This window comes from Pectinophora gossypiella, unplaced genomic scaffold (assembly GCF_024362695.1).
Source record: "Pectinophora gossypiella unplaced genomic scaffold, ilPecGoss1.1 Pgos_80, whole genome shotgun sequence".
NCBI lineage: Eukaryota > Metazoa > Arthropoda > Insecta > Lepidoptera > Gelechiidae > Pectinophora > Pectinophora gossypiella.
This window is the reverse complement of record NW_026063290.1, coordinates 88,505-104,967: the sequence shown is the minus strand read 5'-3', so window position 1 is coordinate 104,967 and position 16,463 is coordinate 88,505. Positions and strand designations below refer to the sequence as shown.

The following is a 16,463-nucleotide window of genomic DNA, read 5'->3' as shown; positions in this document are numbered from 1 at the left end:
TCTATTAACATTAAAACTCTTTCTAGAATCACATTACGCCAATTAATTGATCTGATTTGTATAAGTTTTTTTATTCAACTGACTGTTACATTACATACAGATAAAATCTAATTACTTACACCACATAATTAATATAGTACTACATGACTAGCTACGCTTTAAACTTGAGGAGGTAATTCGATAGACATTTATACGAACTTTAAGCCCAGTAATCAATCATAGTAATAAGGTAATACTCATTTTAGACAAAGAAACGGATAGGTAATCAGTTCGTCAACGAAATTATAACACCTACACTTAGTTTGTTTACTATTTAACGAGGGAAAATAATCCTTACTAATATTATAAATGCGAAAGTAACTCTGTCTGTCTGTCTGTCTGTTACGCTTTCCCGCTTAAACCTCTCAACCGATTTTGATTAAATTTGGCACAGACAATCTTTAGACCCTGAGAAAGAAAATAGGATACCTTTTATTGCGAAAAGAAGGGACGAAGAGATTGAAATAGGGGTTGAAAGTTTGTATGGGATATTTTAATTTTAAAATATAAATCCATGAAACTTTATATTTAAGCACTTGATAAAAAATAATTAAACATTTGTTCTAGCGTTGCTGAAATTTCGACCAGTGAGGGGGTGAAATGAGGGTTGAAAGTTTGTATGGGGGTTCGTCATTTTTGGGGATAAAACCACGAAACTTTATATTTAGGAACTTGATAAGAAATAAAAAAACAATTTGTTAAAGCGTTTTTGAAAATTCGATCTTTGAGGGGATGAAATAGGTGTTAAAATTTTTTATGAGGTTCGTCATTTTTCAAGATAAAAATATTTAATTTTGTGTTTAGGCACTAAATAACAAACAAAAAATCGTTTGTTCAAGCATTTTGAAATTTTTACCAGTATGGGGGTGAAATACGGGTTGAATGTTTGTATGGGTATTCGTCATTTTTGAAGATAAAACCATGAAACTTGGTACGTAGGTCTCTTAGGATGTGCAGAGTTTTTCAACAAACGGATTTTCCGAAATTCGAACGGAACGGAACGGATTCGGAACGGGAACTACGAAGCCAAACTTTTTGTATACAAAATATTAACCACTGAACCTAGGAACATGATATTTAGTAGTTTTGGGTGTATCAAGTTAAAAAAATTTGGCTTTTGTAGATAAAGTTCCTTTTAACGAATACTCTGCATCGCCGCCACTGCCGTCGGTCGTCGTTCGTCGTCGCGCACATTCGCCGAAGTGTGGCGGCAGTCAACGGCGCTGTCTTGTGGTGGGGGAGCGCACGTGGTGTATACGTGGCCTGCTCGCGAGTGTCGAGTCCAAACAATTTCTACATTTTAACAAATAATAACATAATAGCAAACGTTGTGTACAGAAAAGTTTTAAATTAGGTCATTTTAAAATATTTTTGTACACAACGTGACGCTGACCCCTGTAAGTGTCTTGGACATAAGGGACCGATAAATATTCCTAGGTAATTTCTGCCACTCAATGGAATACATAGGTACTTTATAACGACTGTTAACAGATATTTTTTTTTTTTTAAATATACCTACTTACTCTCTTTTAATCACATGCTATACCGTTCCTTTTATATAATCCTTAATATTCAAATTAAAAGTACGCAGACGAAGTCGCGGGTACCAGCTAGTAGTATATATTTTCATAGTCTGTTTTATCACATAAATCAGAGTGAACGGTTTCAGTATCAACAACTGCATCGAACCATGTTGTAAAGGTGTTCACAAAGCTTTCATCCATTTCATTGGTTTCAATCACGTCATTTTTATCACCGTAATCAATGGCAACCGATTCATCATTTGTCACTCCAAAAGATGTTAATATATCGCGAGCATTATCACATTTGCTTTTGCTACCATCCTTATTATTTCTATCATATTTCTGTAGTGCCACTATAATTAAATTTTTCATTATAATTTTTGCTTCCTCAAAATTTGTACAGCTTTTCAATCTCAACAGATATCTGTTATAGAACGACTTGACACGTTTATCTACTAATTTGAAACAGTGTAGACGATACAAAGTTTTCACGAAGTGTGATGTATCCAATCTCAAAAGACAGGTAATATTACAACGTTCTCTCTGGTCCAGTACATTAAAGCAATGTGATACATATTATACTCGGCTTCGTCCTCTAGATTAGCATAACACTTGTAGTATCGCCTAGCAATCGCCTTTTTCACACTATATTTGAGAGTAGACTCACATTTTCGTTGTTTTGTTTTTTTTTTTTGTTAATGTGGGTACTTCCAAACACTCACTAGGAATTCCGGTCGGTAGTTGCTTCATTCGTGTGCTAGTGCTCAGCCTTTTCGCACGTCAGTTGTAAAATAAATTAAAAGTAATATTATTTTATTTTAAAAATGTCATCAAATAGTATAAAGGAATTGTCAAAACGAATACGGATGTTAGAAAAATCCCAATCAAGAAGAAAACGAGTGCGTGTTTTATCGTCTTCGAGCGTGTCGGAGCATGAGTCAATGCAGCCGCCGCCTGCCCGTCGTGCCCGTCGGTCTACACCAGGAGGTTAGCACTTATTTTAACAATTAAACGGTTTCGTGAGCAATTCGAGGGATTGTTTCTATAACCGATGTTATTATTATTCTAGATAATGTGGATAGTTCTAGGGGCTATCTCTTTATAAAATATACTCGTTTCTTATCTTAACGAGATAGGCAATTTATATGGTACTAGCTGGTACCCGCGACTTCGTCTGCGTACTTTTAATTTGAATATTAAGGATTATATAAAAGGAACGGTATAGCATGTGATTAAAAGAGAGTAAGTAGGTATATTTAAAAAAAAAATATCTGTTAACAGTCGTTATAAAGTACCTATGTATTCCATTGAGTGGCAGAAATTACCTAGGAATATTTATCGGTCCCTTATGTCCAAGACACTTACAGGGGTCAGCGTCACGTTGTGTACAAAAATATTTTAAAATGACCTAATTTAAAACTTTTCTGTACACAACGTTTGCTATTTTGTTATTATTTGTTAAAATGTAGAAATTGTTTGAACTCGACACTCGCGAGCAGGCCACGTATACACCACGTGCGCTCCCCCACCACAAGACAGCGCCGTTGACTGCCGCCACACTTCGGCGAATGTGCGCGACGACGAACGACGACCGACGGCAGTGGCGGCGATGCAGAGTATTCGTTAAAAGGAACTTTATCTACAAAAGCCAAATTTTTTTAACTTGATACACCCAAAACTACTAAATATCATGTTCCTAGGTTCAGTGGTTAATATTTTGTATACAAAAAGTTTGGCTTCGTAGTTCCCGTTCCGAATCCGTTCCGTTCCGTTCGAATTTCGGAAAATCAGTTTGTTGAAAAACTCTGCACATCCTAAGAGACCTACGTACCAAGTTTCATGGTTTTATCTTCAAAAATGACGAATACCCATACAAACATTCAACCCGTATTTCACCCCCATACTGGTAAAAATTTCAAAATGCTTGAACAAACGATTTTTTGTTTGTTATTTAGTGCCTAAACACAAAATTTAATATTTTTATCTTGAAAAATGACGAACCTCATAAAAAATTTCAACACCTATTTCATCCCCTCAAAGATCGAATTTTCAAAAACGCTTTAACAAATTGTTTTTTTATTTCTTATCAAGTTCCTAAATATAAAGTTTCGTGGTTTTATCCCCAAAAATGACGAACTCCCATACAAACTTTCAACCCTCATTTCACCCCCTCACTGGTCGAAATTTCAGCAACGCTAGAACAAATGTTTAATTATTTTTTATCAAGTGCTTAAATATAAAGTTTCATGGATTTATATTTTAAAATTAAAATATCCCATACAAACTTTCAACCCCTATTTCAATCTCTTCGTCCCTTCTTTTCGCAATAAAAGGTATCCTATTTTCTTTCTCAGGGTCTAAAGATTGTCTGTGCCAAATTTAATCAAAATCGGTTGAGAGGTTTAAGCGGGAAAGCGTAACAGACAGACAGACAGACAGAGTTACTTTCGCATTTATAATATTAGTAAGGATTATTTTCCCTCGTTAAATAGTAAACAAAGTGTAGGTGTTATAATTTCGTTGACGAACTGATTACCTATCCGTTTCTTTGTCTAAAATGAGTATTACCTTATTACTATGATTGATTGATTGATTGATTGGGCTTAAAGTTCGTATAAATGTCTATCGAATTACCTCCTCAAGTTTAAAGCGTAGCTAGTCATGTAGTACTATATTAATTATGTGGTGTAAGTAATTAGATTTTATCTGTATGTAATGTAACAGTCAGTTGAATAAAAAAACTTATACAAATCAGATCAATTAATTGGCGTAATGTGATTCTAGAAAGAGTTTTAATGTTAATAGATAGCTAGCTATAGCTATGTGTAGGTTCCTGTAGGAATGAGATATAACTGTTATTAGCGATGGCCAGCTTTATTATTTAAAAAAAAACGAACGAGGGAGAATAGTTGGAGTTTAATTTAATAATGAATTTTAACAAAAAGAAATAAATTAAGCAATTAGAATTATTAAGCAAAATAGAATTTACATAGTGAAGAGTTTTTATCGCTTTCTTCACAATAAAATACGGCGAATCCACTTGAATAAATTTATTGCGAAAGAGCACACGTATACATTTTTAATGTCGCAGAGAGAAGAAGTTTTTTTTACGGCTGAGTTGCCATAGATAAAAAATATAATTTCCAACATGCTGGGGGCCTAGCAAGGAAACAATAATAATTAAGTATTATAGCACATATAAATGTGAAAAGTTTACATTTTATCACTATTGTAATCCCAGCATGAATGACAACTAAAGTATTTATTAACTTAAAACAAAGTTTTACTTTTTACCTTACTTTATAACTATTTTTAAGTTATACTATTTGTAACTAAGTATACCTTGTAACTGTAAGTATAATTATATGTAACTAAGAAAGTTTTCAAATTGTACATACTAAAGATAATGGAATATGTTTGTATTTACATTGTATCAAAGAATCTAAGTATGTATGAAAGATTAATTATCTTAGGTTTTATAATAGTAAAAAATAACACAATCTTATTCTAACTTTAGTAATTAATTGTAGGAACATATTCTTAATCTAATGGTAAAATACACACTTTAGTTACAGACCTAATGTGTTTCTTTCTATTCGGAGTCATCACTTCAAATGCCCGAACATGATTATCTTTGCCAGGGAAAATCTGTGTAACACGAGCCATAGGCCAATTCAAGGGAGGAGAATTATTCTCAACTAAAAGTACAAGAGAACCAATCGTAATATTGCTCTTAGCTGTTTGCCATTTTGGCCTAGACTGCAAGACATTTAAGTAGTGTTTGTACCATATTTTCCAAAAGGATTGCACCATATTGTTACATACATTCCACATTTTTAATTTGTTTACAGGTTTATTACTTACATCATGATCAGGGTATGTCATTAATGACGTGCCTATTAAAAAATGTCCCGGGGTTAAATATGTGAAGTCATCGGGATTAGAAGTCATTGGTAACAGAGGTCTCGAATTGAGTACTGCCTCAATTTGTACTAATACAGTGTTTAGTTCCTCGTAGGTTAATAAACTATTTTGAACTATGCGTTTCAAATGATATTTTGTACTCTTAACAGCGGCTTCCCATAAACCACCAAATACAGGCGAGTATGATGGAATAAAATGAAAGTTGATCTGATTCTGTGCTGCAAAATTATTAACTTGCATTTGATGATTTTGCGAGCCTAAGAGTTTGTATAAATCGTTCAACTGAGAACTTGCGCAGCGAAATGTACTAGCGTTATCGCAATAACAGTCACTTGGTAAGCCCCTTCGAGATATGAACCTCTTAAAACACGCGAGAAAGGTAGCAGTGGTGAGATCAGAAGCTAGCTCAAGGTGCACAGCTTTGGTGCTAAAGCAGACGAATACAAGAATATAGCCTTTTCCTATGACAGAACGTCTAATTCGCGACTGTTTAACCTCAATACTTCCAGTAAAATCTAATCCTACCTTTTGAAATGCTCGCAAGGGACGAACAACTCTATCACTCGGCAAAGATCCCATCAATTGTTTAGATGCTAACGCTTTTAACTTGAAACAAGTGATGCACTTGTGTGTTACCTTTTTTACCTCTCTTATGCCGTTTACAATCCAATACTTTTGGTTAAGGCTTGATAACAACAATTTGGGACCAGCGTGTAACAGCCTAGCATGTTCGCTACGAATTATCAATTCGGTAATAATAGAGCCCTTCACTAAAATGATAGGGTGTTTCTGTGCATAACTAATATCGGAGTTATGAAGCCTTCCGCCTACTCTTAAAAGATTCTCGTTGTCTAAAAATGGATGTAAGGACTTTAAAGAACCACTTACCTCTTTTTGCAGTTGTAATGAATTAATCTCATTATGAAAATGAATACTCTGATCGTATTTGATAATCTCAATTAATGCCCTTTGTAATTCTTGTGTAGAAAGATGTCTTTTTTCAAATGTAATATTTTTATCTTTTACCTTTAATCGGAGATTATCACGATATCTAAGAATGTACGCCATGATACGTGTCATTTTATTAATATCTGAGTACCTGTTAATAAAGGATCGCAGGAACTCATTTTCTTTTACAGTGAGAAGGACTACATCAGCGGGGGACGCAGAGGAAGGAGCAGTCTTCACTTCAGGTAAGTTTTCTAAAGGTAAGTATACATTATTGTTTTCAAATTGATACTCCCTTTCTTGCAGGAAGGTCGGACCATTCCACCAGAGGGCGCAGCCGGGAAGTACTTGCGGATCCACACCACGACTGATGAGGTCAGCGGGATTGTCTCGTGACTGTACGTACAGCCATTTCCAGTTACCTGTTAACTCCTTAATTGCTCTCACTCTGTTTGAAATATAAGCCTGAAGCCTTGTTAAATCTGTCTCGATCCAAGCGAGCACGATTTTCGAATCACTGTGCAGATAAACATTGTCAATTTTTATTTTTATATGAAGTGTATCATATACCTTAGAAACAAGCTTCGCCAACAACAGTGCTGCATGCAGTTCGAGCCTGGGGACGGTGAGTGGCTTTGCGCGTGGGTTTATTCGTGACTTGGAGCAGAGTAAGAAAAGTTTTGCATTACCTGTTGTGTCCACCACACGTAAGTATAGACAGCACCCGTAGCCAGTAGTGGAGGACGCATCGGCGAACCCAATGAGTTGTACTGCAACAGCTGTCTCTGGTATTGGTATATTTCTATCTAAATGAATAGGTTGCATGCTAGCTAAGTTGTTAGAAAATTGTAGCCAGTCATGAACAATTTCTTTGGGTGCAGGAGCATTCCAATCTAACTTGTCTTCCCATAATCTTTGCATAATAGCCTTAGCCTTAATTATAATCGGACTAGCAAAACCTAGGGGATCATAGAACCGCGCGATACAACTTAAGACCGTGCTTTTTGTGATATTTTCTGATGACGAATTATCAGGACTTGAAATAGTGAAAGAATCTTGTTTCAAGTTCATTTGCAAACCTAAAGTTTTCATATTAAAATTACAATCTTGTTCAAAATCTAAACTATCAAAATGTTGTTTTTCAATTGGTATATCTGACAGAACACTGGCTTGATTTGAAGACCACTTATGAGCTTCTAAGCTTCCATACTTTAACATTGCACACAACTGTCTTTTGGTTTCAATTAAAATATCTAAGTTTGAATTGCTATATAGCACATCATCTATATATGTACAGTTTCTAATAACAAAAGAAGCTAGAGGGAGTTCATGCTCAAACCTATTAGCTAACTCAAGTAAGCACCGTGTCGCGAGATAGCTCGAGCTTTTTAAACCATAAGTAACAGTATCTAAGCATATACACCGAATTTCCTCATGCAAGTTATTTCGCCACAGTATGTTTTGAAGTGGTTTATGTGCAGGATTTATATTAATGTTCCTAAACATGCGCCTGATGTCTGTAGTAACCATGTATTCTCCAAATCTAAACAACATTAATATGTCAAAAAGATCACGCTGAACTTTAGGCCCATTAAGCTGTATGTCATTTAATGATACACCTTTATTTGTTCGCATGGAGCCATTGAAAACTACTCTCATGGGTGTACTCTTGCTTGCCTCCTTTACCACTGGGTGGTGAGGGAGAAAATATACAGGGTCTTTAGAAAAATCGTATGAATTAATATCAACATAGTGCGCTTGGCCTAAGTCAATGTATTCATCAATGAAATTTTGATATTGAGTTAGTAAATTAATATTTTTGTGTAGCCTTTTTTCTAAGCTAAGAAATCTAAATAATGCAAGATCAAAAGAGCTACCTAAGGTGTGATTGACCTCATTAAGGTTTACTTTTAATGGAATATCAACTTGAAACTTATTATTTTCAAGTTTTACAGAGTTAGAAAAAATTAATTCAGCTTGCTCTGATTCACTGCATTTGTCACTTAGTATTTGGGGAACATCCTCTAATTTCCAGAAGTTTTTTATATTTTCATTTAGCTCACTGATATCGTTATCGCATGTGTGACAATGCAATGATATTATATTGCAATTAGCATTGTTTTTACTCTTGTTGAATATTGGTAAAGCACCCCCCACTATATGACCAAACCTGGTGTTAGTAATTATAGGTAAGGCTGAATCTTTTTGCTCATGCTGCTGCGATTGGCTCGGCGGCGGCTGGCACGATGGCTGGTTCAGCGGCTGACACGACGGCTGCCTCGATGGCTGGTACGAGGGCTGGCTCGGCGGCTGTGTGCTCGTCGTCGGAGTAGATGGCAGGAGCACCTGGAAAAACACATCAGCACCCATCAGCATGTTTATCTCGGATGGCGCATTAAATGTTTTGTCAGCCAGTTGTACACCAGGGGGAATCTTTAATTTTGTCAAGTCTATGGGTTGTTGGGGCAACTTGCAAGTAATTTTGTCAACAACATGAAAATTTACTGTGGTTTTAAAATCTGATACCAGTGATGACACTTCCAGAGGTATGGAATATTTGACATTATTAATTGAATTTGTGACTCCCACGATATTGGTGTCAGATTGCATGGGGGTCAATTTTAGTACATCAATAACTTTGCTTGTGACTAGGGATGCTTGTGACCCGGAGTCAAGTATTGCCTTTACATGTACTTCTCTGTTGTCCTTTGTGAACAGCTTCACCTGTGCTGTAGGGAGCAACACATTATTATTGACATTGGAAAATAATGTTACTGGTGTGGAAATGACTTCAGGATGCACCAATGTATTATGGTCATTCTTGCAAAGATTGCACCTGAAGTGAAACTTGCATCTCCCATTGTGTTTGTTTAAACAAACATTGCATAAATTATTGTCTTTGACAAATTGTATTCGCTCTGCTGATGGCAGTAGTTGAAAACTTTTGCAACTATATAATTTATGTGCAGTCGACTTACATTTCTTGCAGGATGATCCCTGGACTGCTATGTTGACTGCCAGTCTTGAAGCAGGCTTCCAATTGCTTGCAGTTGCCGGAGAATTTTCTGCAGCTAGAGCTCGTTTCTCGAGGAATGCTAACAATTCGGCAACTGTTGGCTCCTTCCCAATCTCCCTTTCGAGTTGGAAGGCGCGGGATGTGAATCCATCTAATTTGCGTAATAAAATAATAGTTAGGATAGGATCCCATGACTCAACGTTAATGTTTAAGTTTTTCAAAGCTGCGAGCGTCTGTTTAATTTGTGATACAAAATCTCTAACATTGCTACCCCTCCCTAACGTGGGCAAATCTAATAATAATGACACATGTTCATTGATAATTTTGTGCCTGTTATAATAGCGTTCTTTTAATAATTTGAGGGCTTCCAAGTAACTGGTTTGCGTCAACGGTAGTTCACTTATGATGTTAAATGCTTCGTCTTTTAAATATGTTCGGAGATAATGAAGCTTCTGTATGTTATCTAGCTTAAGATCACTATCAATTAACGAGTTAAATAGGTTTATGAATGTTACATATTTTGCACAGGACTTACCATCAAATATTTCTATGTTTATTGCAGGAAGTTTGAGTTTCCTGTCGTTTACGCTGGATGTACTTGGCGGAGGAGTAGAAGAGGAGTCGTTCTTGTTGCGTTTTTCAATTTCGTCAAGTAACATGGCCTTGGAAAAGTAAAATATTTCCTCGACTTTTCCAAAATCCTCGATATCATTTTGGTTGAGAACTGAAATTTGGCAATTGAGGTTTTCGTACTGAGTAAATGTGTTTACTAAATGATTTAGTTTGGCTTCTAATTGTGATTTCGAAGATACAACAGACAATTCATGGGAATCTGTAACAAATTTATGAATTCGTGTAAGCGTACCTTTTATGTATCCACGTTTGGCAACAAGTGTGCTTAATTTCTCTTTCTCCTTCTCCTCTGCCATGTTTACAAAACTTTAAACTTATTTTTACTTGTAAATATATCGCTACGTTAGTAATTTCGTTACAAACAATTATTTTTTCGTTGAATGTAAAATGTACAAACGTAATGGCGGATAAAATATGAAAAAGAACGAACAACGCTACGCTATAAAAAAAATAAAACCATAAACAATACACGCGAACGATTTTTCGTATCGAACGAGATGTCCGAAGGCCGATGATCTTGCGTCCCGCTCACTCCTGCGATGAAGCTTGTGGAGCGAGTGAGATCGAAACTCACCCCGAACTCACTTTTCGATCGTGTAGTGTTACTATTGCTAGTTCTTGCGTTTCGTTTCAGCTTACCGATTTCCGATAGGTAGCAAAAAAAGATGTTTCTAGAATTCTTGCAGTGAAGCTAATAATAATAATTTGCAGCTCACTGGATATCTTCTTGCACTTCCTCTGAGTATATTTGCGTATGCACTCACGGTTTCTTGGTTCGTATTCTTTTGGACTCGTTCTCGCAGCGTAGTCGGTCGGATTCAAGACGAAATCTTGACGAAATGTATAACGTCCTGCCACCGCCGCCCGCCGAAAATTTTAATTTTTGTTAACTCGCGATGAAATTCCGCACTGGAACGCTTGCACCGGCTCTCGAAGGACCAAATTATGAAGAGTTTTTATCGCTTTCTTCACAATAAAATACGGCGAATCCACTTGAATAAATTTATTGCGAAAGAGCACACGTATACATTTTTAATGTCGCAGAGAGAAGAAGTTTTTTTTACGGCTGAGTTGCCATAGATAAAAAATATAATTTCCAACACATAGCCAGTAATACATAAACAACGTCTAGGAGATGTGATCGCTACGAGTGTCGAACGCAGAATGGGGCGCGCGCCGGGCGTGCGCTGCCTTTTATAGACTAGCTGTCATGTCCCCTTCCGTGTGTCCACTTTCTTCTAACACGGCCTCTCCTGACACGTGGGCGTCCTCGCCCACTCTGCTCGGCTGGTGTTCTATCTGGACGACATGTTCCATAGATGGTCCCGCGTGAGGTTGAGTTGGCTGATCATCTTCGTTATCCATAGCTGTAAGCATTATAAAATATTTGTATTAGAAATGAAATAGGTGCATATTATACTAATCGCTGTAAGCGACTACATGTAAGCGATAATGGATCCTAGCTCAACATTACGGTAGCACCTACTTAGTTTGTCTCTGGCGGAGCAGCGCTCAACGCGTACATGTACTACCACCATGCGGAGCAGCGCTCAACGCGTACACATATAACTACCATGCGGAGCAGCGCTCAACGCGTACATGTACTACCATCATGCGGAGCAGCGCTCAACGCGTACACATACAACCACCATGCGGAGCAGCGCTCAACGCGTACATGTACTACCATCATGCGGAGCAGCGCTCAACGCGTACATGTACTACCACCATGCGGAGCAGCGCTCAACGCGTACACATACAACTACCATGCGGAGCAGCGCTCAACGCGTACACATACAATCACCATGCGGAGCAGCGCTCGACGCGTACATGTACATACATACATGAGATCACGCCCATTTCCCATCGGGTTAGGCAGAGACCTAAACAACAACATAGTCGAACTCACTTTCAAAAAATGAAGCACATGACTCTGGTGTCCACTCCCCTCGCCAGGCAACCATGTGCTCAACGGCTGCCTGCGTAGTTTTGCCATACGAGTTACCCAACAAACGTAATTCGTAACGGCCGTGGGGCAGGACCTTAGTAACTCTATACGGGCCTCGCATCCCAGAGTCCAGCTTGCCTGTCATCTGCGAATGTTTATTAACGAAAACCATATCATTGACATTAAACGATCGGGTGATCTTGCGACCGCTATTTACACGTAAGTCCTGTGTTTGTCTGTTTTGCTCCAGTAGGTCGGAAGCCCGCTGGCGTTGAAGTTCGCGTATTGCCTCTCGATTTGGATGCGTGTCTTCAATAGCAATGTCACGAATAACGGACCTGATTATAGGGGTTGCGCCCTCTATACCCACAAGTAATTGAAGGGGTGAAGTTTGCGTAGTTTTGTGTTTAGTGCAATTCAAAGTAAGTTGCAATCGCCAAAGAGACTCTGACCATTGACTGTTTTCATTGGAGGCCTCAATACGTAACATATTTAACAAAGTCCGGCAATAGCGCTCTACCTGTCCGTTTTCCCTGTGCATTTCGGGTGTTATGAAATGCGTTTGACACCCCATGTCGGTTACCCATTTTTGAAACGTTAAACTTTCGAACATGCGCCCCCTGTCACAAACTATAAGTTTAGGAGAACCGAATAAGGAGATCGCATTCGTAAATATTTTTTTCAACTCAGCAGAGTCCTGCTTTTTCATTGCATATAAAAGACAGTACTTAGAGTATGCGTCAACAAGTATAAGGGTATGTTTAAATCCCTTCGAGTCGGGCAATGGGCCTAAAACATCCACATGTACCGTATTAAATGGGATTTCGGGTTTGCGCCAGGAGGAAATAGGTTGGTGTGGTGCTCTAGGTACCTTCTTTGAAGAGAGACATATAATACAATGGCCTATGTACTTTTTTACGAAGGTACGAAGTCCAGGGAACCAGAAATGCTGTAAAATGAGGTCAGCGGTTTTGTCTTGCCCGATATGATTGTGTTGATCATGAAACAGTCTAAGTAAACTCAAACGCTGACCTTTGGGTATATAACAGAGCAATTTGGGGTCTTCGCCGGTGGGAGTGTATTTATAATAGAGCATTTCATTACGTACAACATAGCGTGACGAGTCTAGCTCATTGTTATTTACTTTGTCGATGAGAACGCGAGTTTCCTCGTCGGCAGACTGTGCAATCTGAGCCCAATTTCTAGGCCTCGTAATCTGACGGACGTCCACGGGATTCCGACTCAAAAAGTCTGCGTGTTGCATAAGAACACCCTTCCGATATTCCATATTAAAATTAAAATCCTGCATATACATCCACCACCTCGCGACACGTGGGATGAGATCTTTTTTCCGCTCCGTTAATTTTAACGCGTTACAGTCGGTTATTATTTTGAAAGGAATACCTAACACATAATGACGGAAATGTTGAAGTGATTTTACGACGGCAAGCGTTTCGAGCTCGTATGAGTGGTATCGAGGTTCGGCACCCTGCGTGGTCTTACTAAAGTAGGCGACCACCAGCCGCCTCTTCCCTGGGTGCTCCTGAATGAGGACCGCACCATAACCGATAGAACTCGCGTCGGTATGTAACTCGGTTGGCAATGACGGGTCGAAAACGGCTAGCACGGGCTCGTTTGTTAAACACTCTATTAAATATCGACGTGCATTTTCTTGGTCCTTGCCCCATCTAAACGCTACCCCTTTCCTAGTCAGTAGAGCAATTGGCGCTGTCTTCGTGGCATAATTGGGAATGTACCGACGAAAATAGCCAGCCAACCCTAGCAGTTGCCGGATTTGTTTCACGTTCGTGGGCACGGGGGAGTCAATCAGAGCTTTTATTTTTAAGTCGCTCGGTTTAACCTGACCCTGTGAGATCTTACGACCTAGGTACTCTACCTCCGTGGCTACGAAAGTACTTTTTCGCAAGTTTATCGAGAAACCCGCTGACGTTAATATGAGGAGGGCCTCGTGAAGTGTTTTTAGGGCCTCATCTACCGAATCGCCTAACAAAATTACATCGTCGACGTATACCAGAGCTCGTCCTTGCTCAATCAACGGCTTAAGAGTAGTGGTAATGATACGCTGATACACAACGGGGGCATTACACAGGCCGAAAGGCATTTTTAAATACTCGTAATGCCCTTCGGGCGTCACGAAGCCAGTTTTCGGGATAGAGTCGCTGTCTAGTGCTATCTGATGGAATCCCGAAGCCATATCTAAACAACTGAAATATTTGCTTTTTCCTAAGCGGTCGATATGGTCTTCGATTAACGGCAATGGATAGCGATCTTTGACCGTTATTGCATTAAGTGCCCGATAGTCCACACATAATCGATCCTTGCCATCCTTTTTCTTTACAAGAATAATGGGACTGGCGTATGGAGATTCGGATTCACGTACGATTCCCTTGTTAAGCAAGTCCTGTATTATTTCACGAACTTTCAGTTTCTCATCGGCAGAAAGTTTATAAGGCCGATAATGTACAGGCGTGTCGCTTTTCAATTCGATGTGCATGCTACCTGTAGTAACAGTGGTCAGTGCAGTACCTTCTACCAAGTTATCTTTAAATTCAGAAATTATATTTCGAGGGTTGAAAGGCAAAAGGGTTTAAGCGACATTTTGTGAACTTTACAGGAGAGCCATTTAAAGTTTTATTTTTTCGAAAAAAATTCATATAAAAAAAACTACTAAATCAAAAGTGTTCAAATTGCTAAGAATTATTTTAAATTTTAACGTTGCACAATTCTGTAATTTATTTGGTTCGAAAAACACATTAGTTATAGATTTTAGAAGTCGCTTAATACAAAATGCCTCAATTGAACTAAATTACAGTTGAAGGAAAAACGGTTGATATCCACTAGAGCCAAATATTGGCTAAAAGCAAAATGCTTTAAGAGACCTCTCACTTATTAGTTTGACTAAAGCTAAATGAGTTAAACGACTTCTTAAAAAAAGAAGACTAGAGGCAAATCAGCTTAACCTCCATAAAAGGTTATATGACAGGGAAGGAAAATATCTTAAGTGACCATCCGCTACTAATTTCAATTGTATGAAATCCAAATATTAGTAAGATCGGAAATAAAGTCGGTCCTTAAGCCGTTTTTCCTGGGAGAGATTTTAGTCGGGCAAGGCATTTACAGATATTTGTACCTTACAATATTATGAAAAATCACGGCGGATATAATGAGTAAATAGATTTCATTAAGATACAGGATCTAGAATATAACCATAAAGATTGTTACACATGCTTAATTCGACTTTTTAAGTATATGGTAAACCGCGTATGATGGCTGATGACAGATGACTGTCACCAACTGAATGCGGGCAATAAAAGAAACAAATAGCTTTGAAAAAGTCTTAATATGCTTATACTCTGTGCTGAGTTTAATCTCACTATCACAACCTGTTTCCGATTTACTGAAAAATTTAAGACTACGGCTGGATGCAAGTTCCAGGCACTGGCTCCTACTAGATCGTACGCGGTACTAGGACAGACTGCAGTGAAGTACTGATTGCTCTCATATTAAGAGGCGGCCAGGGGTGGATAGATCAGCGACTTGTTTGATCAAAATTTCTGTTACATTTGCGCCTAAGACCTCCACTTCGAGCTGGCCATAAGATACCGTCGAAGTTGACAAACAATAACAGAACTCGATCATGCTTTTAAAGCCGAGATACGTCGGACATCGCAGCAGACACATCTGTCGATGAGATAATATAGATGATAATAATAATAAATAGATGGTGTTCCTTTGCCGAGCATTTTTATAGCTGTGCTCTGCTCTACCGAGTTATTGGTTGGTAAAACAGACCGCAAAACTAAGATTGGTGTGATGGTTCTAACGTGAAAATCAGCTCGTGGGGAACTACAGGCGGGCTTTTCTGTCACCATATGTCTCAAAAACAAATGCCAGGTGGAATAAGCTTGTGAAATTCAGCTCTATGCTTATGCTCTATGATTCCTATCAATACAGTTCCGGTAGATTTTCGACAGCTTCAAGACTGTTTTCGGCCACAAACTTAGAGAGAGTTTCAATCTACAACAAGGAAAAGACCCAACGCCTCACTGATCAGAAAGACTTATTAGCAGCGCTTTGGACACATTTTAACGATGTCTTAAATCCCAATAGTAATACCACTGACTTGTTTGTTACAACATATCGGTCGAGTTTGTTACAACAAGGTCGGGGGTTTCGCTTAAGATCTAGCGGCACCCCCGACCTTTGAAGAACTTCTTACTGCGCTAAGAAGGATGACGAATACCAACACATCAAAAATACCATCTGAACTGTATAATATGCCTACACATTAATAACTGGTTCTACAAACTCATCCTGAAGATATGGGAGTCAGCTGCTGGAATGATTTTAGCCTTCTTCCTCTTTGCGAGTCGATGGCGATCGATATTAAATTTTAGCCTTAACGTTATTCTAT

At 38.3% G+C, this 16,463-nt stretch overlaps 2 protein-coding genes across 2 annotated transcripts; both read right to left on the bottom strand.

Annotated features, from left to right (window-relative positions):
• Window positions 1-4,597: 4,597 nt before the first annotated feature.
• LOC126381676 (uncharacterized) lies at window positions 4,598-11,144 on the bottom strand. Its single transcript, XM_050031132.1, has 4 exons — window positions 10,316-11,144; window positions 9,986-10,174; window positions 9,413-9,601; window positions 4,598-8,780 (listed from the first exon to the last, which is right to left on the bottom strand). The coding sequence occupies exons 1-4, from the start codon at window positions 10,377-10,379 to the stop codon at window positions 8,644-8,646; spliced, it is 579 nt and encodes a 192-aa protein (XP_049887089.1). The 5' UTR covers window positions 10,380-11,144; the 3' UTR covers window positions 4,598-8,643.
• A 55-nt stretch (window positions 11,145-11,199) lies between these two features.
• LOC126381675 (uncharacterized) lies at window positions 11,200-12,550 on the bottom strand. Its single transcript, XM_050031130.1, has 2 exons — window positions 11,990-12,550; window positions 11,200-11,450 (listed from the first exon to the last, which is right to left on the bottom strand). The coding sequence occupies exons 1-2, from the start codon at window positions 12,516-12,518 to the stop codon at window positions 11,278-11,280; spliced, it is 702 nt and encodes a 233-aa protein (XP_049887087.1). The 5' UTR covers window positions 12,519-12,550; the 3' UTR covers window positions 11,200-11,277.
• Between the last annotated feature and the right edge of the window lie 3,913 nt (window positions 12,551-16,463).

What these genes read in the sequence shown, in the direction of transcription:
- LOC126381676 (XM_050031132.1), bottom strand. Translation starts at nt 10,379, where the DNA reads ATGGCAGAGGAGAAGGAGAAAGAGAAATTAAGCACACTTGTTGCCAAA. An exon ending in CAAACGTGGATACATAAAAG is followed by an intron (nt 10,175 to 10,315) that starts GTACGCTTACAC and finishes GCCAAATTTCAG; the next exon opens with TTCTCAACCAAAATGATATC. An exon ending in AAACATAGAAATATTTGATG is followed by an intron (nt 9,602 to 9,985) that starts GTAAGTCCTGTG and finishes TACGCAAATTAG; the next exon opens with ATGGATTCACATCCCGCGCC.
- LOC126381675 (XM_050031130.1), bottom strand. Translation starts at nt 12,518, where the DNA reads ATGTTACGTATTGAGGCCTCCAATGAAAACAGTCAATGGTCAGAGTCT. An exon ending in ATGTGCTTCATTTTTTGAAA is followed by an intron (nt 11,451 to 11,989) that starts GTGAGTTCGACT and finishes TAATGCTTACAG; the next exon opens with CTATGGATAACGAAGATGAT.